The sequence below is a fragment of the Misgurnus anguillicaudatus genome, chromosome 12 (assembly GCF_027580225.2).
Source record: "Misgurnus anguillicaudatus chromosome 12, ASM2758022v2, whole genome shotgun sequence".
NCBI lineage: Eukaryota > Metazoa > Chordata > Actinopteri > Cypriniformes > Cobitidae > Misgurnus > Misgurnus anguillicaudatus.
The window spans coordinates 36,767,925-36,795,777 of NC_073348.2; the positions used below are offsets into that span (position 1 = coordinate 36,767,925).

The window sequence follows — 27,853 nt, forward strand, 5'->3', positions numbered from 1 at the left end:
TACAATGTACATATTTATTTCTGCAAATCATAAGCATCATCTCTATACAGTTGGCACTTCATTACTTCCAATTTGATAAATGAACATTGTTGCGTCATCTGACAGTGAGTCTCTGTTGCGTTATTCAGCCAGTAATCACATGCATAGTCCTTAAGCCCCCAAAAACACAAGAGAGCCTTTAGAAATAACTTGAGCTTTATTAGCTATGGAGTCTTAGGAGAGTCACACACACGGGGTTAGGAAAAGGGTGAGGTGATACCAAAAGAATGAACAAAAAAACAAAACAAAGACAGAAGTCATGAAAATCAAACTCCTAACTACCATTAGACTGAATTAAACTAAAACTACGAATCGTATTTTAGGTTTGTCTTAAAAAAAGAGGAAAAGAAACCTTTATACATTTGTCTTTTATACAAGTAGCAACATTGGAGAATCACGTTGGAAAAGGTAACCATTTACAAAAAATACACTTTTGTTTCAAAGAGAAAATGCAAAATAGAGGGGTGGTCAAATATTGACCAATAATTATTCCTTTTCATTCTATCGTAAAAACTTGGTCTAAAATCTATAAAAAGGTAAAAAGGCAATATACAGCTGTAAAAAAGTTTATTTTTCCTATTGGTTTTCCACTCAATCCACCGATTTGGTGACCAAGGAGAGAGGTTGTGTCTGCAGCAAGGCATGATGGGAATGTAGGGCTGCCTGGTGGAAAGGTGAGGACGGAGAGAGCAGAGAATGGGACAGGCTGGTGAAAGGGATGGGGCGGGACAGGAGGGCTGCCGATTGGCTGTGAAGAGAGATGCTCGGATGAGAGGAAGGAGAAGGGGTGGAGGCGGACGAGGAGCTCGAACCCGACGCTTTCCCTGGCAGGGGGAAGTGCGGGTGGTGCGCTCGTCCCTCTGGTTTGGTGGTGAGAGACAGGGGTTGAGCCTGCTCCGAATGAGTGGCGGCAGGGGCGGCCGGGGACGCCAGGGCGGCGGAGGGCGTGGCGGGCGAGTCCAGCATGCTGCCGTGAGAGGAGGTAGGGCTGTCACACATTTTCTCTGACGACAGGTACGGGATGCACTGCTTCTTAGGTTGGGGTGAGTAATCTGTAATTTGAAGACAAAAAGGGTGAGCACATTTTTGGTCATCCAGCTCCTACTGACTAAATAAAACAACTGAACATGATCTGCGGGTTGAGTGATCAGACCACAGGAACCCTGAGAGAAAAAATTTGCTCTGGTCCAACAAAAGACGAGAGAAAGAAAAAGAAATACAGATGGTCCGTGACACGTACTCTCTGGTGGGGAGTCGGGTTTATTTTCTCTTTTCCTCTTCTTCTTCTTTCCCTGCGGAGAAACATGATTTGGAGCGAATTAGATGGGTTTGATTAAGCGAAACTTCTCGTGGTGCCAAAAACAATGAAGCAAGCCGAAGTGCACACGACCGTGTGTTCTACAACGGTTTACTCACGTAGTTATCTCGCGCAGACCAGCCGGGATAAAGCTGAGAGTGCAGCTGGCGTTCCTTCCTGGCGAGATCGTAATATTTGGACTGTTCCTCGCGCGAAAGCGAGTGCCACTGTGAAACAAATACAAATGCGTCAGCACATTTACAGGACAAAATAGTAACCTTTTTTCCGATATATCGGTGCATCGCTACTTCAAACATTCCATTTTGTTGGATTTTATAAGATGCTGAACTACCATTCTCAAAAAAGCAGTTTTTCCCTTTTATTCCCCTCTCACAGTTCACTTTTTTTTATTTCTATCCATCAAGTCCAAAAAATGAGAACAACACTAATGCACCCCTTTGTTCCTCCTCCATCTTATTTCTCTATAAAAGAGATGTAAGCTCTTACCCGTCTGCCTAGGATTTGGTTGATGGCAGCGCTCTCTTTAAGGGTGCATTCGGCGACCACTTTGGCCCTCATTTCCTTCATATAGAGCATGAAGGCATTTAGAGGTTTCTTGATGTGAGGTTTCTTCTCTTCCTCTTTCTTCGAAGGCACCGCGGGTTTTCTGTAGAGAGACGGAGAGACTTTAGGACGGCTGGAGCTGAGCAAAATAATGAGAATGTTACGGAGGACAAAGAGACTCACCCGTGTGATGGGTTGCTGCCGTGGTCGCCGCCGGGCTCCTGTTTGATGGCAGGAGACACGATGGCAGGGTGAGGGATGCCCGTCTGGTGCAGGCCGTGTGGTGGATGAGGCATCATGTGAGGAGAGAAACGACTGGATACCAGACTAGAGAAAGAGAGAGAGATTCATAGTCAGTGATGCACATATTTCAGGTAGATGCATACAAAGACAGATCAATACCATGATTAAAAGTATTGAAAAATATCCACTGTACTTGTTGAAATCTTACTTGGAGTAATGGCGGATTATGTCAACATCATATGCATCGCTTCGACACAAAATACTAAATCCAAACTCACACTGGGAGAACCATAAACTAGCAGCTGCATCTGGAAAATTTTGCACTTAGGGCTTCCAAATACATAAGAGCGAACACAATAGCAGCATTGTCATTTTAACACGTGAGGGAATAAAACTGCGATCTGTGATTTAAACGCATATTTCCACTGAAACAGACGGCAAGCAGAAAAAGATCTCTATGCTGTTACGGACAAACAGAAGAGCGTAAAATATCTGTGAAAGCAATATTAGCTCATAAATAACTGCTGTTATTAAATGTCTCGCGTTTCTACAATAATGTAGATAGTAAACGGAAAAATGATGTAATGAAATGGAATAATTTACACACTTGAGTTATTGTGTGCAATGTACACTTTTTTTTTTCAAAGAAAGGAATTCATAAAGAAATAGTATTTCTCCATTACATCCAATTTAATTAGACCATATCCAAGATCCAAGAAAGCGCAAAGGTCATGGGTTCAAACCCAGGGAACAGACATACTGACAAAATGCAAGCCGTGTAATGCATTGTATGTTGCTTTGGATAAAAACACATGCATGAATGTAAATAGGATAATTGTGTAACTATGCTTTTTGGACATGGAAAACCACTGTATTTTTTAACATACTTTGGAATAACATGTTTATACCACGGTACATACACATGGGTATCATGTAGTACCATGGTATATTCAAAGTGTACACTGCAAAAAATGATTTTCAAGAACATTTGTTTTTGTCTTTTTTTCAGTAAAAATATCTAAAAATTCTTAAATTAAGATGCGTTTCTTGATGAGCAAAACGACCCAAGAAAATAAGTCTAGTTTTTAGACCCAAAATATCAAACTTAAGTGATTTTGTGCATAAAACAAGCAAAAAAATCTGCCAATGGGGTAAGCAAATTTTTCTTGAATTTAGAAAAATATTCAAGATTTTTTTGCTTACCCCATTGGCGGATTTTTTTGCTTGTTTAATTGTAAATATGTTTTAAGTACTTTAAAAGGGTATATTTATGTTATGTTATGCATAACAATTGTTTATTTAGTTTCACCAATTTTCTGTTTGTCTCTTATTTACTGTAATTACATTTGTGTTATCGGTCATCACAACTTTTTTTTATATCGGTATCGGACAAAAAAAAACCATATTGGTCGACCACTTATAAAACTTCTTAAATCAAGATGAATTTTCTTGTGGAGGAAAATGAATTAAGAAAATAAGTCTAGTTTTTTAGACGAAAAAACAAAATGTAAGTGAATTTGGGCTTAAAACAAGCAAATGGGGAAAGAAAAAAATCTTAAAATTTTTTCTTAAACACTTAATTTACCCAATAGCCAGATTTTTTGCTTGAATTGCTTAAATTGTATTTTTTTGGTCTAAAAATGTGACTTATTTTCTTATGTTATTTTGCTTATTAAGAAAATAAATCTCGATTGAATAATTTTTAGATATTTGAATTTTTAGAAACACTTCCAAAAAGTTTCCAACCTTTTATCTTTTATGAGAATAACTTTCATACACAAAGTCATACGCTTTTTTCTGTTTTATCCCTGTGCAGGAGAAAGCATTACGCCTTAAACTGTAGTTTTAACGAGCGAAACGAAGCAAATTTGGTCGCCCTTTAAAAAGATTTCCTTTCAGACACAAAAAGATATCAGTTTCCTGTCCTCTTTCTCCTCCCCTGAGAGTCACTCTGTCTGCGTCTCATATCTAATAATAGACGTGGCTTTAACTTTAAATCAACATGTTGGTGCAGAAACAGAGGTCCTGCTCTCTGTTGCATACCTAGACATGGAGGCGTTCATGGCGAGCGTGGGGTACGGATGCCTGAAGCCCCCGGGAGGAATGGAGTACATGTGCTGGCTTTGCCTAAAGACAAAGATATGAAGCGGTTAGCAACTGAACCGTGGAATAGAGAAGTACATCATTGCTTAAAAATTTTTTGGGGTTTGCTTGGGCGTGGGGAACTTCAAGAATACCTACAAACATGATGACATCATCACGGTCAAAAAAAGTTGATGTATGCATGCATAGGGTTCAGATTAAAATTAGGCTTACTGAGGGACCAGCCATCCTAAAGGGTGCGGGATCTGTCCGACCGCCCCAGGAGAAAGAGGGTAATACGGGGACAGCTCTGATGGGTGAGGGGTCCTTGGTATGCCTAAAAAAAGGAGTGATTAGCAAAGCATAATATAATAATGCAGTCTGACAGCAAAGACGTCCTAAACAGGCGCTTACCTGTCTTTGGGTCGAGAATCTCCGGGGAGAGATGAGACGGTGGTGTCCCGGGAGAGAAGGGATCATTGCTGTAGGTGATCAGGGGTGTGAGCGGGTGAACGTGATGGGGGTGTTGTACCACCGGCACTTTGTTAGATAAAAAACACAATGAGAAAGAGAAAGAAGTGAGATTTGCGCGCATGTTTAAACAACAGAGTCAAAAAATAGCACTCATTGCGGGCGGCGCCGGAGAGTTTTGCAGAACAATGGGTTCTGGCTGCAGCGTTTACTTTTACTTACTTCTCCCTAAAGCAAAATAAACACCAGCTTAAACAGGCATTTGACCGGCGGCATGGAGGGCGAAAGAAATCACACCTAGCAAGGAGCGTTCATTTCATGTAGCACGCCAACAAACCTTCTAATCGAACTCGGGACATGTCCTACGGCTTTGCTATGTGTTACCATTACCAGCTGCCGCTCACCATAACTTCACGGACTTCACCTGTTAAGTGTTTTACTTGGCGAGGTCGTAAAAACAATAGATTAGCTTTGTTTTGATCCCTGTATTGATGAAATGTGTCGCTTGAATGCACTTCAAGTCGCTTTAGATATAAGCATGTACAAAATGCATACATTTAATAAAGAGACAATAATTATATATGGTCACTCACTATACCATTGCAAAAACAACAAATCTTACGATGGCACGGTGCCCTAAGACTTTGCACGGCGCTGTACATTACCATATAATTTACTAGCACATATCCAAAACTACCTACATAAATGTAGCACTATAATACCAGGCGCTGCGATGTGTACATAAGCCCATGCAAGGTGGTGAGGCATGGGTTCAATGGGGTTCTTGTTGGCTCAGGGCGTCACAAGGGAGCGAGAGCGGAGAATGCAGTCTTGTTTCCTCCGTGCTAACCTTCCCCCCACCTCTACGTAGGCAGTGGGTTTGACCTCTGCTCCATCCAGCGCTCCGCGAACGTGAACAAGGACCGCATTGAGACGACGCTAGATCTCCTTTCCCACAGTCCAAACACTTCTAGATCTTTGGGTGCCTTTGACTCTGACTGTACATGCTCTCTTCCTGTCTATCTGTCTGTCGGTCTGTGTGTGCATAATTTTAAATTCAATTTGAAGGCAAATTGATCCTTTGACTTCTGGTGACCCTGGAAGACTTTTAGAGTCAGAGGGTGCATCAAGGGTTAATGAGCACGATATTGAAGAAACGTGAATTATGCAATAACTTAGCAAATAAAGTTTGCAAAATTAATTTGAACTATATCAGTTATGTAACCAATATACGTTTCACATTCTTTCTATTATTAATCATTGTTCACACATCAGAGCATGCGCATATGCACACACCAAAAACTTTGACTAAAACTTAAAGGGATAGTTCACCCAAAAACCAAAATTACCCCATGATTTACTCCCGCTCAAGACATTTTCTATGTATACCTTATTATCTTTCTTCCACAATTAGAGTTGTATTAGAAAATGTCCTGGCTTTTCCAAGCTTAATAATGGTAGTAAATGGTGCTTTTGATTTGAAGCCCAAAAAAGCCCATCCATCCCTCACCGAAGTAATCCACATGGCTTAATAAATGCCTTCTGAGGGCAATCGATGCAATTTTGTAAGTAAAATACGACAACCAAAGTCATACGTCATATGGTGGAAAGTAATCTCCTGTGAACGCACGTCTGTCACTATTGGAAGCTAGTTATTCTAGTTTGTAAAATAATGATATTTTTCTAACAAAATTGCATCGATTGCTCTCAGAAGGCCTTTATTAACCCACTGAAGCAGATTGTGGAAGAAAGCTTAACTGTTTACACCTGCCGCCTTTGAGTCCACATCTAGTTTGTCACTTGAAAATTTTTGAGTTTACTCACTTCATTAGCGCGTGAAATTCTAGTCATCAAGACATTCACGCGGATATTCGCGTCATGGGAGGTGCTTCTGCGACTTCGCTCGCTTCCTGTAATCACGTCACTACTAGAGTAAGCTCCCGATTGGTTAACGTGGCGCGTTTTTACGCCAAAGTTTAAATTTTTCAACTCACGCGCTCAATTCGCGCAAATAAGGGGGAATAATGTCTAGCGTGCCGACAAAATGACTCTTTCACACCGCGAGACCTCCATACGCGCGTCAACGCGTCTTCACATTGACTTAACACTGAAATCACTCGCACTTGACGCCTCTACCGCGGCTGGTGTGAACGCAGCATAAGGTAAACAAGGTTGTGAACTGCTTCTCCAAGTTAATATTGGTTACACTTTTAAAAATAGAATCTCCTTAATTAGTCTCTCTCAAGCTAAATGATTCTTCAAATGGGAAAACGTTTCCACAGACTATTAAAAGATAAGAAAGAAAATGTTCTTTTAGGAAGCAAAATAGTTAATCTATGGGAAGAGCCCCTTTAGTATATTTATGAAGGCCAGTGCAAATGGTACTCTGCTGTCCATCTCGTCCACTGTCCTTTTGCCAAGAATCACTGCTGTGTCAACACGTTGGCCGTTTTGAATACCTCAAGAGTAAGCGGCTGCAAGACTTGGCATCGACCCGTCAAACAACCTTAATGGGACCAAGCTCCAAGCATCCCAACATTTGTGAGGCGTCCTCCTTCTGTTGCATGTTGGACTCCACCTTAAAGTGGTAGCATTGAGCTCCTCTTTAGCACAGGTTAGGGTGTTTTAAGACAAATTATTCTTCTGTTTAAACAAGTCCGGCACTTTATCAAGGGTGAAACTCAATAAACCTCCTAAATCTACTTTTGTAAGACGGGGAGGAGAAGACGCCTGACCAGCGTGACAGTCAAAAACAGCTGACAAAACACCTTCCCAAACAGAAAAAGTGAGTCATTGTGTAAACACAGTTACACCTTTTGTATCACGCTCAAGTTCCTTTGACTCTCGAGTTCTCGTGTACATATTTACAGATGGTCTTTCATTCAATAGCCATTGACCAAAATTTTGTAAATATCATAACTTATCCAAGTAGTTTATAGAAAACTATACATGTCCTTAAAATCAAACCCATGACCTTGCCGTTGCCAGCATCATTCCCTCACCAGACAAGCTACAGAACAGCAAAAGTTTGAAAGCATCAGCAAGCTACACCTGCAGATTAATCTGTAGCTCTGCTCCGTCCGCCAAAGATGACTTCTGGTGCCACCACATGGGACTGTTAAATCTGGAGCTCTGCTAAAACAAGCATGCTGTGAAGCAAGAAGCCGTTTTTTTTTCTTTTGGCTTCACCTCCTCCATCTCTGACTTGAGTTACTGAGCAAACAGACGTTTGAGCAAGAGGGATCAAGACACAATGAACTGCCTTGACGGTGGAAGAATGAGAGGCTAAAACATATTCACATATAGGATAATAAAATGGTTCATGAGACAGGACAAGCCAAAACAAGCAGCGTGGTCCATGTGTCACTAACAATAGGTGCGCTTTATAATAATCGCAAGGTATAGACTAAGGAGGTTCACTAATCTTCAGGACAGTATATGACATTAGATTCAACTCTCGAATATCCTTTAAGTACCACGATTTCTTGTCTTGACATAAGTGATCCATTGTATTGCGAAATCTTGTTACAGGGGAATAGTAAACACAGGTCATAACATTTACGTTAAAACTGAAAATCACACCAGGAGACGTAAGCAATTTCTCATCGGCAGAAACATGCCTTCACTGCGAAATATCAATTGTCAATGCAGTTAGTAGACTTTTTAGACGGTGTGGTCATTTGTAATCAGATTTTTTAAAAATGCCTCATGGACTCGTGAGTAATGGCCGCAAGGCGACGACCGTTTCAACCCTGACATTCATAACATAATCAGTCCCATCTACAACTGCATTCCTCGAAGAACAACTTAAGTGAATAAAGATGGAGTCATTTGGTTAGAAAAAATGTTTTAAACCATCACTTCTTGACTACTCTGCATGCTTGGCTTTGAGATAAGACATCAGCCAAGATGCACGATATTTAAGACAAATTTGATTTGCGATAACATGCTGCATGGGACGATAAACGATATGCAATACACTGATGCTTTATGTTTGTAAAACTCAAGGTCTCTTTGCTAAAATTCAGATCAAAATCATTCAGTTATTGTTAACTATTCTGATGATTTTGGTATAGTTGGTATGGCTGAAGTTCCCACAATGCCTCACACATCACCTACCCCTCTGTTGAGGTTTAATGTATTATTAATGAAACCTAGGACCAGATGCACTGTATGAAGAGCGATGTGAAGATGTGGGCACAGCAGCGCAATATCACACATACACACACACAAACTCATAGATGCCAATAGAATGCCAAACAAATCTCGGTTCCTGAATAATTGAGCCCTTCGGACCGCGCTGGTTCACCACATTAGCATGTGTGCCGTCTGGACCCAATCTGTGCAGCCACAAAAATGGTTTCCATGGGTCACTCATGTCCGCCCAACAGCCTGGTGTGATTTCAGTAGACCCAGCCGTTCATTAAGAGCACAATGAGACCTCCGGCACGTCACCTAAATTATTTACCCACTCTAACTAATCCTTCAATCACTTGAGATTCCCTGGATCTGCAAGCCAGAAATGAATCCATGATGCCAACAACATCTGATCAGGAAGTAAAGTTTTCCTGGTGGGCGAACAGTAGCGTTCAGAGTTTTAAAGCAAGGTCAGCATTAACAGTCTTCAATGGTCAACACATCTCCACATAATTGGATTGAAATTCCCCCACTGCACTTTTTCAGCCTGTCTGGGATTCGAATGATAAAGGATGCCTTAAGAAACACATACTTGGGAAATAAGACACAACAGGTCCAGTGTGTCATCCTGTGGCCACTGTGTGCCCAATCTTAACGTTAGGTCATCATAATCTCGGCCTTGATTCTCGAAGAAACAAAACTAACCCAAAGGTCTGTTTGGCAATCTCTTTGGCAAACGCCCTAATCTTCCTGCCCGGACCGCAGTCAGTGATCACTTTGTCGCCGTGGCATAGTTTCAATCGTTTCGAGCTGACAGCCTCCATGTTTGGAGAGGAAAGAAACGTGTCTCCGGAATGGATTAGCTGCCATTTGGAGTGAGCATTCCTAAAGTTCTCCGCCATGGTGTCTGGAAAAGGTGCAGCAGGTCAAAAGTTGGGTCACATGAGTGCCCTGAGGGGGTGCAGTGGCGTGAAAAAGTCTGTTGCTTGTTGACACTTGGAACGACAAGCTTAAGCCCTCGACCTAAGCCGGGCTCCGGCTAAAAGCTGGTCGTGCTTGTGTGGGCAAACCGCTGGTGTGAGTTTTGTTTAAGGTAGCCCACCGTGACAGCTCGACATTTAAAACCAATTTAAATGGATATTAATTGATGGGTGGACTTACTAAGTGCCCTGGTGTGGGGGATCTGGAGTCTTTAAGGGATGCTGTCCCAGGAACGTCAAGCAAGGGCCATTTCATCTGTAGATACTATAAAGAAAAGAGAGGAAGAGTCAAAAACAATCCTAAACCACAACACAACCTATTAAAGGGATAGTTCACCCAAAAATGAGCATTCTCAATCCTCATGTTGTTCTAAATCTGTATGAATTTCTTTTTTCTGATGAACACAAAAGAAGATATTTTGATAAACGATGGTAAGCACGCAGCTGATTGTAACCACTAACTTGCATAGTAGGAAAAACAAATACGATGGGATTCAATGGGTACCGTCAACTGTGTGCTTACCATCATTTATCAAAATATCTTCTTTATCATTTATCACAATAATTCCATTATATTTGTTTTCCTACTATGGAAGTCAATGGTTGAAATAACCATCATTTATCATTATATCTCATTTTGTGTTTAAAGAAAAAAATTCATACAGGTTTAGAACAACATGAGAATGAGAGAATGATGACAGAATCTTGAAACATCTTGAAAATACATTTACATCAACATTCATTCACTTAGCATGTTGCTTCCCAAGGGTTTTCATTTTAGGACCCACCTCAATAGGAATAATCTATCTAACGACCCACCAAACTATTCTCAAATATTTTCAGAAGTATAACGAAGAAAAAAAAACAAGGAAATGTCAGAGCTGCGCATATTACTCGTAATTGTGGGTTGATAAAAAATATTTAAAAAATTATGTACATCGAACTTATTTAGCGCATAGTCGCATAGTAGGGTTGTGCCGACAGACTATAGTATCGTGTATCGACGATCGTCAGACATATCGACAATAGCAGGCTTTCATGACGATAGTTGGCCATGGTTATTATTATCATCATCATAGTTTCACATTAACATGCGCATTGCATGCTTTTCCCCACATGAGAGGGTTTGTGGGCTCCACATTGCGCTAGAGAGCTTTGTAACGCAAGCAGATTTCGACTCGAATGCACCTGGACTTAATGCGCGTGTCTTGGACTCTTGCTTGGACCTGAATGCGCGCAGCATGGACTCCTTTTGTAATGCGCATGGTTTGGACTCTTCCTCGCACATGAGCTTGTAATACGGGTGTGTCTGACATTTCCTTGTACTAGAGAAGTTGTTAGCATGCAGAGGGTTAAAACCAGCGAGTGTGTTGTTGGCACGCAGGAAATTTTAGATCGCCTGGGCTTTTCCACGCATGGATTGATAACTTAATCAGTTTTAAGATGGTTGCGGTCATGACAGTGTTGTCCTTGCTTTTTTTTGTCCATCAATCAAGGGACTTGTCATAAATTGGTAAAAAATGTACAAATAAATAAATGAGTAAACTACTGCCCCGCCCCCCGATACTATCATGTATCTGCGATCTTACAAGCTGACGATAGGACAATCTCAACACTATCACATAGTCTTAATAAATAATAAATACCATTTTAAATTTTCCAGATACAGATTCCACCCGTCCAGCTGTTCTGTGTCTAAATTCATTTGAAAGCTGCAAGCTGTACACCAAGTGCTCTTTAGCACCTGTGAGCATTTCCCAGGGCAGTTTGGGAGACAGGAGCATTCGGGCCCAGGGGAGGAGGCGCAATGTGGAAGTTAAATATGATTTAGACAGCGAGTCCCAGCATAGTAAAAGCCCAGCTGGAAGGATAGTTTGCTAGCATGAGGGAACAGCTGGGAAGAAATCCCACAATGCACTGGGAGAGGAGGAAAGCAGGGGAAATGAGGGAGCCGTGCAGAATTCATGAAACACAACGGAGATGTTCCTCCTCTATAAATCAATGAGAGACTGAAGAATGCTGTGAGGGTAAAAGAGGAGGCACAGGGAGTGATGCATGAATACACTTCTTATACAGAGGGAGGCGTTTATTGGACAAAGCCTCATAGGTCAGTGCACACGTGTCAAAGTTTGATGCCTTTCAGCTTCTCTGGGCCTCTCGCATCCAGCACTCATTCAATTTTAAGCGGCAATTTATGAAATTGAGTTTTTATCCTTTCACAGAGTTAGAGGTTTTTTTCTGCACGGCTTGGTCATCTGGTTTGCATAAAGCCGAAACGTATCAGATCGTACTGTGTATCTGCTTTTAAAGAACATGTATATACAGTCGTGGCCAAAAATATTAGCACCCTTGGTAAATATGATCAAATAAGGCTGTGAAAATTCATCTGCATTGTTAATCCTTTTGATTTTTCATTAAAAAAAATTCACAAAAATGTATTCTTTTATTGGATAATAAGAATTTAAAATGGGGGGAAATATGATTATGAAATAAATGTTTTTCTCTAATACACATTGTCCAAAATTATTAGCACCCTTTTATTCAATACTTTTTAAAACCTCCATTTGCCAGTTTAACAGGTCTAAATTTTCTCCTATAATGCCTGATGAGGTAAGAAATCACCTAACAAGAGATCAGAGACCATTCTTTCATCCAGAATCACTCCAGACCTTTTAGATTCCCAGCTACATGTTGGTGCTTCTCCTCTTCAGTTCACTCCTCTCATTTTCTGTGGGGTTCAGGTCAGAAGAGTGGAATGGCTTTAGCAGAAGCTTGCTTTTGAGCTGAGTGACCCATTTTGTGTTGTTTTTGAGGTTTGTGTTTTGGTTATTGTACAGTTAGAGGATCCAAACATGGCCCATTATAAGATTTCTAACAGAGTCAGTCACTTACGGATTTTTTATCTGTTGGTATTTGATAGAATCCATGATGCCATGTATTTTACCAAGATGTCCAGAACCTCCAGCAGAAATATAGGCCCACAACATCAAAAACACAGCAGTATATTTCATTGTACAGATGGGGTACTTTTTTTCTCTGTGTTTACCAAACCCATCTTGAGTGTTTGCTGCTAAAAGCTCATTTTTTAGTTTCATCTGACCATAGAAGACATTCCCATTTAAAGTTCCAGTCATGACCGATAACTGAATATGCTTTAGTTTGTTTTTGAATGAGCTAGGAGAATTTTTCTTGTAACCCTCCCAAACAACATGTGTTGATGTAGGTTCTGTTTGACAATTTTTTTAAAGGTTTTCTGAACCAGAGGCTCAACAATTTTCTGCAATTCTTCAGCTGTGACCATAGGAGAGTCTTTAGCTACTCAAACTCTCCTTCTCACCGTACATTAGGACCATATAGGCGTAGGTCCTCTTTCAGGCAGTTTTGTAACATTTTCTGATGGTTGGAAATTCTTAATTATTGCCCTGATGATGGAAATGGTCATTTTCACTGCCCTAGCTCTTTTCTTAAAGCCACTTCACCAATTTGTGAAGATCAATTATCTTTTGCTGCACATCAGAAATATATTCTTTGGTTTTTCTTATTGTGATGGATGATTAAGAGAATTTAGGCTTTGTTTCCCCTCCTTTTTATATTTCTGTGAAACAGAAGCCAGAGCTGAAAGATTTTGTGTTTACAATCATGCTGGAGTTCTCAAAATTGTGAAAATGAATGGGAATATACTTCAGAGATGTTTTACCAATAACAATTTCTAGGGGTGCTAATAATTGTGTCCAACGAGTATTTGAGAAAAACATTAATTTCATAATGATATTTCCCCTCCATTTTAAATTCCTATTATCCAATGAAAGGATACATTTTTGTGAATTTTTTAAATTAAAGATCAAAAGGATTAACAATGCAGATGAATTTTTACAGCCTTATTTGATCATATTTACCAAGGGTCCTAATATTTTTGGCCACGACTGTATATATACACACACACATTTTTTTATTTATGGTACATCATCCCTACAATATTTAAAATTTGGCATCCATATTTACACACACACATATTTATATGAAATAAATTAGGATAATTTATTGAACAAGTGTAGTTGTCATTTTCACCCACTGTGGGATCTCATGGGCACAAAACTCAACATGCCAACACGGGTAAAATAATTGGGGTTTTGTTTCTCCTTTTTAAACTTCATTCATCACAAGTGGAATAGTTGTGAGGAAGTCTGACTAAGAGCGTGGTCTAAAAATGGAAAAGACATTATGGTCCGGTGGATGGGGGTGGGTTGCTGATTCGGAAAACAAAACTAGTTTATGAGCAATGGCTGGTATAGTTTCCTTACAGCTGCCAGGATGAGCCAAGACATAATGCTTGTTTCTCTGTAAAGGTTATGAGGTTCACTTTCACCTTCGGCCAAGATCCGTCTCCATTGTTCATATCGCCGTCGATAAAAGATGGCAAAGTTCAACATCTAATCTAGCCGGCAATAATATTTGGTCAGGAAGCGTATTTGTATCTGTGCTCTGCGTCCAGGACGGTGTGGGACTTCTTTTAAGAAGAACCACTTATATATGAAACATCTATTCTTCTGTGGAGGCCTCGTGGTCTTCCGGTATTCAAAGCCGTGGTTAAACTAGATGGATGGCTGAAAAAATACAATCCTTCCTCGTCGTAACCAGCATTATGCCACCTGACAGAAATCTTCACATAGTATCTTGAAATACAATCTTGGCTTTGCCTTCACGTATACACACACAAAATGGGGCTGTAGGGACATGTGCTTTTCCAGAGACACAAAGAGAGATCAGCCAAAATAAACAGCGTTGGGGTTTGGGGATTTGTATGTGAAAGACATAACTCTGGGAGCAGATGCTTAGCAATGCGCAACATTGAATTTTTGTTAAGAAGAAAAAACAGGGTTGAAGGCCTTGAAACACGTACGTCAATTTTTTTTGAAACTATCAAAGCTACATCAACATCTATGTAGCCTACCTTAAGGAAAATGCATCAAAACTAATTACAAATCCAAACAAAAATGTGTTGTGCATCTAATTAAATAAATAAAATAAATAAATAAATAAATTGAGTATGTAATTTTATGTCAGGATACATACTTTAGTAATAAATTGGTTGCAGTTAGCGATGGTTGTGTTCTTATGGTCTTTGTTGCAGATCACGAAGAAAGAAAAAAATATATGTTTGAATACCGAATGATGGATATTTTTGACAATGATTCCCAAATGGACTCCATCACGTCAGTAACATACTAGAAAAAAAACCTTTTGTCAAAACATACATAAGCGACACTTCTTTAACAGAATATGCAAAAGCCGTAACACGTGTTGCGGTAAACTCAAACTTAGTTTTGGATACCAGGGATTTTAAACACCATTCATCAAATCAACCAACCCCTATTTTTTCCTCAAAACACCAAGAATTTTCTTGGAAATAGAAAGAAAAATAAATATTAAGTGACACGAGTCAAGTAGGTCACGTCAATCATTCAGAACACGACCTATATTACCGCCCAAAGTCTTTGCGGATACAAACACACACCCTCCACCACCAGAATAGTGGAAAACTCTGGTGAAGCACAAAGGAATCTATTACCATCTCCGTAAAAGAACAGTTAATCCAGACAAAAGGCTCGGGATTATGTGCATGTATACCTATAGCGCATTGACCCGATGCGGCCCAGGGCTCTGACATCACCTGAGCTCATTAATTTATGCGAGCGACACCTCTGGCCGCTCTTTTCTCTGCCACTGGTGTGAAACACAATGGGCCCGGCGGGTTACAGCCCTCCCTCACCGCAGGTTTGCATTCAGGCCTATTGTTAGTTTTAGTGCTGCGATAATTAAGTAAACAATTCATAGGCAAACGACACCCCTATCTGTGCTAATTGGAAATTAATTTGGGGGGAAAGTCGGGCACATTCCTCACCACTACAAAAATTAAATGACATTTGAGTCTTTCAGCCCTGGAAATCACAGAAATACTCTGGGAAACAAAAACAAACCGTGTTATTAAGCGAAAAATGAATAATAAAGTGAGTTCAGAGATTAAACCGAAAGAGGAGGAGAAACTCATTAAAGCAGATTTATCTTATTACAGAAACAATAAGCTGTCGGCCGCGGTGATTTAAACAACAAATGACCTATTCATCCACAAATTAATTTAGGAAGTAATTCGACAGAAGTTTAAGATCCAAAGGGTCAGCGAATGTTAATTTTGTTTTAGGATTTAATCCAAACCTGTCTGAAAAACATATTTTTAAAAGCCCTTTTCTACTGCATTTTCACATCCGATTTTATTAAATTTAGCTTTTCTAAATCGAGCATTTTGGCAATTTGAGCAAATTGTTTAGGCTTATAATACCTGTATAATTAAATATTTGAATCAGTAAAATAAATACCTAATTCAAACAAAAGACTGCTTAGCGGAGTGTTCGGTAATTTTGGCATCATATTAGTTGTCTGCTACAATAAAAATCTGTATCAATGCATTTCTGATATTTTAAAGGGATAGTTGCCCCAAAAATGTCAATAATTTTGTCATCATTTACTCTCCCTTTAAGATATTTTAAACATGTATGATTTTTGTTCTGCTGATCACAAAGGCAGATATTTGTAATCAAGCAGAAAGTAGAAGCACCATTGACTTCCATAGTAAGAAAAAAATACTATGAAAGTCAATGGTGCTGTAAAACATGCTCAAAATATTATGCTTTGTAAAATGTATACTTGTTTGTAACAACTTAAAGGATTAGTCCATTTTCTAAAAAAATCCAGATTATTTACTCACCACCATGTCATCCAAAATGTTGATGTCTTTCTTTGTTCAGTCGAGAAGAAATTATGTTTTTTGAGGAAAACATTCCAGGATTTTTCTCATTTTAATGGACCCGAACGCTTAACAATTTAATGCAGTTTGAAATTGCAGTTTCAAAGGACTCTAAACGATCTCAAACGAAGCAAAAGGGTCTTATCTAGTAAAACGATTGTCATTTTTGGCAAGAAAAATGAAAAATATGCACAACTTTTCGTCTTCCTCCTTTCCTGTGACGCGCCAGCGTGACCTTACGTAATTGCGTAATGACGTCAAGAGGTCACAGATGACGTATCGAAACTACGCCCCAGTGTTTACAAGTGTGGTGAAAGAGGACTGTTCCCACGTTGTTGTATGTCGAATGATACAAATTAATGTTTTTGTGTCAGTTTATTGTATGAAATGGTCCGCAAATGTGTGTTTCATATATGTAACACGTGACCTTTCGACTGGCTCGTCACACAGCCGGAGGAAGACGAGAAGTTGTTGTTTAGAAGTGCTTATTTTTATTTTTATTGCCAAAAATGACAATCGTTTCGCTAGATAAGACCCTTATGCTTCGTTTGAGATCGTTTAGAGTCCTTTGAAACTGCAATTTTAAACTGCATTAAAACTGTTCAGTGTTGGGGTCCATTAAAGTCCATTAAAATGAGAAAAGTTCTGGAATGTTTTCCTCAAAAAACATAATTTCTTCTCGACTGAACAAAGAAAGACATCAACATTTTGGATGACATGGTGATGAGTAAATTATCTGGATTTTTTTTTAAAGAAAATTGACTAATCCTTAAGGGCGAGTAAATGTAAATTTTCATTTTTGGGTTAACTACCCCTTTAAGTCCAAATCAACCTAATGTAACAGAGCACGCATTTGTAGTGTCTTTCTGTCGTTCGCTGCTCCTGGCTGACCTGCCTACATTAGTTGTGTTTAAAGTGCCTCTTTTCATCCACACAAAATCGGGCTTCAGCCTCGACAGGAGAGACTCATGACTGACAGTCGCTCTCCGAGTTCCCATGGATACTATTGTGACCTTACTGATAACTCTACTCCCTCCATTCACTGCCTACTTAAAGAACTGGTTCAGAGGTCAGCCATCCAGAGACCAGGGGTTTCCATGGCAATGCAGCCCATTTTGGAGATGGCGATGTAGATGGCAAAGTTTGCATTCAAAAAGTTGCAGAAGAAAAAGTACCAGTTCTGGGACAGGCATTTCCAATAAAAAATATATTTAAACCACAATACTAATAATTTCTAAAATGCGAAAATTCAAAATAAGAAGCACAAGAAGATTGCCTGACATTGTTTGAGGAATAAAAGAGTTCTTGTGGTGCAAGAAAACAGTAGGGCAAATAAAACCGAACACGTAATTATGACCATGAGAAAGTAATAAGATGTCGGCTGGAGTTCTGTTTTTCTGCACAGGAGAAATGCAGCCACCCTCCTTAAAGTCAATTACAAGCGAGTTTTGCGGTTTCCAGTATTTCGGTATCTGGTTACAACGCTATACCCAGGTTTACGACTAACAGCCTGAGCTTGTTAACCCAAAAGCAGCTGAGAAGCTTAAGAAAGCCTTGTCTCAACCCAAAAAGCATCAGCTTTTCCATCTAAAAAACAACCAAACTTTAAATAATCATGTTTAACAATCAAACTTGGGACATTTATTACATTCTGCAACAATACAACAACAACAACAACACAGTAAAAGGCTGCAAATATCCTATATGCATTATTATGCATAAAATACAAAGTGACATGCATTGCATATTTCTATATAATCTGAGCACAGCCAATTATATTTGACAGCGCTGCATTGGTTTTAAAGATGAAGTTAAATAAGAAACTGTCTAAACCATTATCCTTTTCTCAAATTCTGCGTTCATAATGAAGACAAAGAGCTTATTGTGTTCTCACCCTAACCCCCCCCAACCACACACACACTCAAACTTTACCCCTTACCCAACATACCCCTCCTAAACACAACAAGTCCAACCGGTGTCAAAAGCACAAAAAAGCAAGAAATCACAACGTGCTGTTAAATTTAAGCTACAGGCCTGCAGCTTTTGTTCAAGACAAATCTGTTGACAAACTTTCCTCCACATGCAGCGCAAACAAATAAACAGGATTATTTTTCATAACCTTTTGGCTGCGAAAGATAAACATGCATCAGGCACAAAGAGGCCTGGAGGAGCGAACCCCCCCTCACGTTTAAAAAAAATCCCTTAACGATTAAATGCAGGAGAGAAAATAGTGCAGCTTTTTGCGAAATTGCAGCAAATTACCATATGCTATCAGATTAGCGTTATCATAAATCTTTAAACTATTTACAAATGCTTCTTATTGTGCAATGGCTGTCTGGTTGGGGGGACGGGTTATGGTGACACAACATACTACCCACACTTGCCATAGTTAGTGATAGCGCACTGCCCTGCCTAATTTCAAAACATTTCTGCCTTGTCAAACCAGTTCCTCCTGCAAACAATTAGTGCCGGACCATGCACCACTGGAGTGTGCGAGCGTGCACGTGTGTGCGTGCACGTTTGGGACTGCGGGAGGTGAAGGAGTGAAAGACGAGTGGAAAAAAAGAGACAGATAGAACGAGTGTGCACAGAGTGGAAGGGGATTGTAGCGCAATTATAGTGGGAATTTATGGCCTGAGAAACAATTTATAAATCACTGTGCATGGGCTAACGCAATCCAGATTTCACCGCTCGCAGCTGTAACTCGAAAGTACACACGGTGTGTTTGTGCGGTTTTCGGGAGGTTGGGTCTAGGGTCTAGGAGGTGGGGTGGGCGAGCACGATCGACATTGGCCGTGACAAACTGTGGGAGTATTCTGGAGAGGGCTAGATGCGATGCTAAGAATTGTTTACAATTGCGGACGAAAAGTATAAAATCTAAACAACGTGCTAACTGGCGCCTGGGCTGCGTATGAAAAACACGAAGATTGTTTTTAACAAGCGTCGCTCAACAAACAGAGCAAGAGTTTTGGTTAACGACAACAACAAACAAAGGTAGGGGACATAACAGTTGGAAAGGTGATGACCTTCATCAAGTCTATGAGAAAGCCAAGAATAAAACCTCTCCTGCTCGGGTCCATCACAACAAGATACTCATATGGACCATCGGGGTTTTCACAACCCCTAAACTGCACCTCTGGGTCCAAACTGCAGCTGTGCACAGGGAGGGGTGGCCCATGCCCTGACCGACAAGACCCAGCTGGATAAGACATACAATCTCACATGCAAACAAAAGCTTGTGGTCCAATGAGAACACAATAGAGCTGCTCTCAACCTTGCCGTCAAACTACTTCGTCTGCAGGGGACCCCCCAACGCCACACAATACGCATTCTCCTCCAATCACACGGCTGCTCTTTTGTGTCAGCGGTTATGTCACTTCCACTCCACCAATCTGAATGTGCTAGACTGTGGCGGCAAAGTAATGTCTGGAGTCCAAAAAACTGGAGCAAGATTTCTTTGTTCTTTCCTAATTAATCATCACGCTACGAAGCATCGTTTTTGGAGGAAGTGAGCGGCAGGGGAGCCAATGTGAGGTCTGACGGCTCACAGCACATCCTAATGGAGAGTTTGGATGGCTCATGGAGGGGAGGAGGGAATGAACTGTCAGCCCTGGAGCGCGACGATGACCCCCCTGCTGGAGCTCTGGTGCCCGCTCAACTGTGAGTCACGTCAACAGGCTGTGAACCTTGACCTCTCACCCCGACTGAAACAATGTGAAGATGTATCTCACTGTCAGACGCATCGAGCACGACGTTAGTACAATGTACAATTGTTTCGTTTAGTACATAGTGCATCAGAGTTACGGTAAACAGAGTTTTTTACTTTTAAATGAATCGCTCTATATTTCTGACATCATTACAAAAAAGCCCAAATACGATTCCCAGCCCAACAAACAACAAATCCAGCATTTTGACAACCATAAGCCTTAGTCAAACTAATGCCAATTCCGTCTCTGAGACATTTGTCAACCATCGACTTTGTTCGCGTGACAATTCCTTGAATGCGTGCATTTGGAATTGCTGATGTCTCTGGGATTACGACTTCGCTAGTGCAGAGTGGAGCGTTTTGTGGATCTACCGTGTAGCTCTTGGTCGCCACCCTCTAGGCTTTTGTTTGGCTTTTCAGAGCCATACTGAACAAGTGAAAGACTTCTATTCATAAAAGCGCCCATACACTCCCTGCCACCTCGGCCAAGAGTCACTATTGAACATCCCTCATTTCACACGAGAATCGGGGCTGCCTGCCCACCCCCGAGCCCCTGCCCACAAAGAGGTTGTCCACCAATGACTCGCTGAATCAGAAAAAGGCCTTCAATGACGGCAAAGCAGGCAGAGGCTTACGGCAAAACCGCCATGATAACGTAAAAGTAGCCATGGGTAGCTATGGCCATTGTTACATTTTGACAGCATGACAGTCATCTTCCAACTGAGAGCGACGTCTTATAAATCGCGATATCACAAGAAAGCAATCAACAACAAGTACATCTCACCCTACAAGAAAATCCTGATCACGCTGATATCAGATGCCCCTGCAGCCTGTTCTGCCACAGCATGAAGCAGCGGGCACAACAAGGCCACGTGAGACCGGAGCATTGCGATGAGATAACATCCTATCACAGCATTCATGCGCTCCAACTGAGCTAACAAGCACCCATGTGCGTGCTCCTGGCAAGGTGCCCACTTTCTCGCCCACCTGGCACCCGCATCCCCCTATGGCTTGCTTAGTTTTTTTCCCATAATGCTTTACTCCCCCTCGAACCCTGATCCCCCCTCCCACGAGGCCCCAGGAAGCTCTGACTGCAAGGTAATAACTGAAAACAGCTGTTAAAAATACCAGACTGATGAAGCCTGAAGCCCCCCCACCCCCTTAAACTTTATCCCCAGCACAATCAAGTTTTATTAGCATGGAGTGATGCATGAAGTCAGTATGCAGCTCTGAGCGAAAGCTTGCTGTTTTCTGAAGAAAGGGAGGGGGGTGAAATTCAGTGCAGGTCATGCAACCGAACGTGAAGTGGGTTTTGATGAGCGCTGACCACTGCCAGCACAATCTTATCAATGGGGAATGAGGTCAGAGGCTTAAACATACTCGCACACACTCTCTAAAATAACACAGAAACTCCAACACACCAGTCTGTTACCGCTCGCCCAGAAAAGATCATAATATCTGCATCCATGACATCTGCTGCTATTTATTTTACATTCCAGATCATTTTCGGTTCACAGCTTAGAATTTACTGCATATTTATTTATTACCCCCCCCCCAAGACAAATCGTACATCTTGACTAAATGAAAAAAAAAAACATCAGCTGAAAAGATGAAGTGCGTCATGGTTGTGCCGCTAGCGCACCAAATGGCATTGGGAACAAAACTGGTTTCTAAGTCTTCTGCATTGGTTGACAAATGGATAGTCACGCCCCAAACTACACCACCGGTAGAGCTAATGCTGCATCTGCATACTAAACTGGTATACGCCTTATTCATTTCGTCGCCATGCTGATTTCAAACCGAGGTTGTGAGTGAAAAACATCCAGAGCGTGCGCTTTAAACCTATTGTTTTGTATCAGGATGCTGGTCGTTCAGTCATCAAAATACTTTACTTTACAAATTGTGGAAGGCCGCACGGTGTACATAATATCCGCTTTGGATGTTAGCCTGTTGGCTAATCGCTAATTTCTCATGTTGTAAGCATGTTTACTTCTCTTTAAAACACGAATATAGTGCAACAATACAATATTTTATGATATACATCTCCAGTTTGTATAGATCATAAGAGTATGTACAGTGGATTTCCTCAGTTGTTTTTTCAAGACATGAGCGTTGACTTAATAACCTGTGATTGACTTGATAACAAGATATTTATGCGATAATTCGTTTTGTTAGAGATTAAACTCCCATATAAACCCCCAAAGTTGTGTACAAATGTAATTTAGTTAGAGATGAATCCTGCTTTTGTTGATTCCGGTCGATCTGCTTAAAAACTTACCAGAGAAAAGTTTTTAACATATTCATGCTTTGCGTTTTCGTAATCTTTATGAATTTAAAGATATGTACTTAGTTATAGGACTACATTAGTGTTTTAAAGAAATGTAAACATGCTTACAACATTAGAAATTAGTGATTAGCCAACAAGCTAATAACAAAACAGATTTTATGTACACATTGCGCTGCTCTTATCTCAAAATTAGGTCATATGTCCCTTTTTAATTTTAACAATCCAGGATTTTTAAGGTTCTTTGTCCTGTGGAAATTTGTAAAACAAAGTATTTTCTGTGTTTTGATGGCTGAATGACCAGCATCCTGATACAAAACAATAAGTTTAAAGCACACGCTCTGGATGTCCATCCCTCACAGACTCGTTTTGGAATCAACATGGCGTCTAAAAAACATTGGTTTAAAAATACATACATCAACTTTTAAAGAATAGTCTAATTTAATAGATTAAGTGTAAATCCCTTTTTTCCCCAAAATGGTATAAAAACAGCAGTTATGTATTCATTTCCCAAAATATCTATACACCGACTGAAACTATAGACTTCATAGATTGTCTTGAACTACACATTTCATACATTGGCTAGAACTATAGATTGCTTAGATTAGCCAGAACTATGTATTTTATAAATGGGCTACAACTATAAATTCTATACATTAACAATGAAATAAAATGCAGATGCTTTACAACACACAGTAATGGTTATGCTTCATTACAACCATAACAAAATTGATTAAAACCACCGGTGCAGCCACTGCGCTATGTTATCTACACCGTACTGTAAACACCAGGTCATACGAAGATAATCGTCCAAAGAGATAAAGCCATCACAGCGAATTTTGAATGATTCCATGCAGCCAGCGCAGGACGTGATATGATCAACAGGAAAGAAATCTGTGCTACAACTCCGACCTTGGGAAAAGCTCCCTGCATTCCTTTATCTACTTCCTGTAGCATTTCATAAACCCTTACTCTGCTTTAGAAAAGGGATAGCTGATGATGCTTCATTCATATTAGACTTTCTGGTGGATTATTTAGACGAGGCAGAGTAAAGACAGAAGCCAAGGAAAATAATGTTTGGGAATCATTTAAGTTCTTTTCTGGTTTTCATCTCAGTGAATAATCAGGTCTTCTGTGGATGTCACCAATGGCAGGAATCGTTTAAAAAATGGTTGGAGGATCACAAAATGTTCGTAAGATTAAAAGGGGAAAAGTGAATGTCTCATGGAATTTCTGGCCTCCTAACAAGTCACTGCATTCAACGAAAAAGAGGAGAAGAACAGTGCAAAACAAAGTCTTTCTAAATGAATTTGGATTTGTTTAGTTTATACAGACGAGAAAAAAAACATCCTTCCCCATAACACATTAACTCAGGATAAAACAGTGAAGCTGTGTTTATTCTGTCATTTGTGCAAACATTCGTACGCAGGTTTCCTGAACTGTCTTGCACTACAGGAATGTTGCCTTAACTTAAAGACCTGGACAATGTCCCCTCTGTAGCTGAAGACGGGGAGGTGGGACGCGGTGGGGGTGCCTGGTTTCTCTCTCCGTCCACCCCCACCCCATCTCCGAGTGCTGAGTGTGTGGAAAAGGATTGGGCTGTTGACAGGGCCGCTCTCCTGAGCACTGTTTGTTTATGTAAAATGAGGCGCTCTTGTACGCGGGACAATTCCCTTGTTTACTTTATATTGTCTCGTAGGTCTTAAAATACCATCGTAGGGGAGATAATTTAAAGAGCGAAAGAAAGACAGGAGAGGAAGCGATTGCCAGTCAAAAAGGTCTACGTGCTCCGACAACACAGCTATGCGATCAGTCGTCCAATGAGAGCACTTAAGTTTAGTTAATATCGTGGATCAGTGTGGCATGACCACTACTGAAGTGTTTACTTTCACGAGAATTTGTTAAAATGCTCACTTTTGTCTGCATTGTTGTTGTATTGAACACCTGGTTCCAGGTCGGCTTTTGCTGGTCAACTTCACATGCTACTGCGCTAGGAATCGATGTATTTAAGCTAGCAAAAAAAGTTAACGTCAAACAGATGTTCGCATACAGCCAGACCAACTTTAGACAAAGCGTTACTGTCTCATCAAGAGTCCTGAGAAAGAAAATCAAATAAGATTAGTTTTACCAAGCTAACAACAATATATTGACTCATCCTCTCACAGAACCGATGGACTTTTACCCTGCTGTTTGCTCTCTCACTTGAAAATAATTGAATCAATTAAGAAAACGGTATTAAATTAGGAAGTGATAATGAGCAAACAAAGAGCTATGCTGCTGATATGGAGATTGAATACTATGAAAGTGCTGCATTAGCATTTTCTAAAAGAAGACATTGTGAAGGACAGTATCAGTCAGTTAAACAAAAATATAAAAGACCTCTATAATTCCTGGAGCGACCCGAAACTTTCACAAGAAGAGCCCTTTAGTGTTTTTCCACCGTACAAACCAAAACAAAAAAGCTGGGAGAAAATAAAGGTCCTTCGTAAATCGTCACATAACAGATCGTGCTTATGTTTGTGATTCAGCGCCAACGGTTGCCGTAAACAATTTTCTGCTCCGCTTCAGTAACATTATGTGTTTTTTTTCCTCAGACAGAGTGGCGCTTTGCAAACTTTTGTACTCCAAAACTATACACAACCTTGCTATTGTACGCCGAGGAAGAGATGGTTTAATCAGTTGCCTTCGGGCTAACAAACACACACACATACATACACGTAGGCCAGAAGTCAGATGTTATTATCCATCTTATCTACTAGAATCACAAACAGTCTTTGTTGCCTCTGTTAAAGGTAACCTGTTTTTCTCAGTCAAACTACTCATGCGACAGCAGCCATTCTCTCTGTGTATAATGCTATTTGACGAGACGAGAAAAAGCCATTGTGCTGCAAACAAGCCAATCTAATATCGCATCTAATATCCGTGTGCAGATTCATGCATTCCCACAAGTTAGCACCGTAACGAAAAAATGTTTATCGCCACAGGCTTGCCGAAATGTTTCTACAGTGACATGTTAGTCTATGTCTGTCTGCCTCATCACTTACATTGTCATTGTGGCTTTACTGAGGTGCAAGCAAACACGCCACAGTTTTCTTCTTTAAATAACGCCCCATAAAGCTAAATCGAGTAAAGCAAACACATGCAGCAGTTTGGTTGTGATTCACACGTGGCTCTGTGGGGGCTTGCTGCTCAGGTAGCCAAACTGCCCCCCTAGGTGAAGATGTTATTAAGATAATGGGCATCCAGTGGAGACCTCCGATGGGGCCGTCAAGCAGTAACTAATGATAACAATAGTCGCTTAACAGCTCTTTAATTGAAAACCAGATTCACTGATGGGAAAGGAGCCATTTAAAAGGTTTATCTAGACTAACTCATCACCCAATCTTATCCCTCCTGTTTTAAATATCAAATTTATATGCAAGTCAAACAAATTCGGCAACATCGTTTTGCACAACAGCAGAGAGTAAAACAAATTCCTGACAGACGAAAGCTGGATGAATACTATCTCTGCCTGGGCTTGCCTCCAGTTATGATAATACAAAATCAATTGTGCAGACATCTCTGAAGGGTTGCAGTACGAAAGGTTGCAAAAATGCCATTGGAGGCAGCAAATAAAGACTTCTTTTGTGCACGGGTGAGCCTAAGTAAATGACTTATTGCGCAATGCAATGCGTTAGAATAGCCTCTCTGAATACACGTATGCTCATGACTCAACAAGTGGCAACAGAGAGGGGGGAAACTGTGGTAAACTTTTGAAACACGACGGGTGTTTACTTATCCCAGAGTCTTAAAAGTGAACAAAAACAGGGTGAAGCACAAAACCACATCGGTTAAGGAACCAAAAATGCAAACAAAGAAACCGTTGGGTCGTCGAGAGGCCACTCAAAGGGAATATGGCGCATAGGATGGCAACTTTTTCAAACGCGTGGCTCGATACAATGTAACAGTGCGGTGGATATGGAGCGCATTGTGACGTCATAAAGGCGCTCGTTAGCGGGCAAAAAGGGAAATGTCACGTACCGTTCGCGTGCTGGGGGACAGGGATCCGTTGGAGAGGTATGGATTGGTGAGATCGGGGATCATGAGGAACGGGTATCCAGCGTACGGGGGTCCCTTGAAAAATCCTCCATCTTGCTGTCGCCTCAGAGCTTTGGGAAAGACGACAGTGAATGAGTATATTATGATCCTGCATCACATAATGCATGGGAAACAAGACCATATAAGCCAAAATACAGATGTTTATACCTTCCGCGAATTGTTCTCTGTGTTTCTCATAACTTTCTAGGTCGAGTCTGGGTTGGCGACGCCTGTCTGTTGGCTTGCATTGGGAAATAAAGGATCAGATTTTAGTAAATATGCATGCCCTGAAAGCCTAATGCGCTAAACGTACGACATATGTATGTATGCATTAAAAATCCAATCCGATACAATGACAGTAAACACTTACTTCTGAGTCAGAGGAACTGCTGTTGTTTTCGGACTCGTTCACGAGAGAAGATTTTACGTCGTCCAGATCTCTCTCCGACGACACGTTCTCGGAGATCTTCTCCTCTTGTTCGCCTTCATCTTTGAAGGAAATAAGTTCATCGTTTGCTCCCAGGTCGTCGCCACCTCCTCCGTTTAACTGAGGCATGTTGTCACAAAACAAAAATTTGGCCCGAAATTTCTCTTTTGAAAACAAACGGAGGAAACTTTCTTCTCTCGGCAAGCGAAGTAATCCGCACTAACCCCAAATCTCAACAACGTGACCGTGCCGATGTTAGAAAAAACAAGGCATTCCCAGTTTTCCCATGATCAGATCAGAAAGCCTGCGGATTTGATCAGATTGGCACGAGTTTTGCGCTCCGTGTGCGCGCACACCGCGCTCTTCTTACTAAATAAACATAAAAACAGTCCACGGGCATCATTTGATATCCATTCGTTTGCTGGGAATCGTATATTACTCCTGTAACGGACGGAAAGTCACGCACCGAAAAGTTCAGATTACCGAAACAAAGTTTCAGCCCCGTCCTGTTACTTTCTCTCCAAACACTGAAGTGTCTTCGCGTCACTGTGTCAATCCCATGATTTTATTACAGCCTCGCAAACCTTCTCGCTGTTTTTGAGATGTACAATGGAGCTCCGATGATGGACTGCGAACGTGGATAAAGAAACATTTGTATCCCAGAATGATTGAAGCGTTCTGGGCTGGAAGGAAGCAACACCCTCGTCAGAATGGAGGAGGAGGAGTTTGAGATGTAAACCGACA

General features: G+C 40.7%; 1 protein-coding gene across 1 annotated transcript; it reads right to left on the reverse strand.

Moving 5' to 3' along the window:
• On the reverse strand, positions 1–27,238 carry tcf7l1a (transcription factor 7 like 1a). Its single transcript, XM_055207738.2, has 12 exons — positions 27,053–27,238; positions 26,851–26,923; positions 26,626–26,753; positions 9,995–10,078; positions 4,640–4,775; positions 4,460–4,562; positions 4,187–4,270; positions 2,084–2,227; positions 1,844–2,003; positions 1,456–1,563; positions 1,280–1,331; positions 1–1,091 (listed from the first exon to the last, which is right to left on the reverse strand). Exons 1-12 carry the CDS (start codon positions 27,236–27,238, stop codon positions 631–633), a joined length of 1,719 nt encoding a protein of 572 aa, XP_055063713.1. The 3' UTR covers positions 1–630.
• Between the last annotated feature and the right edge of the window lie 615 nt (positions 27,239–27,853).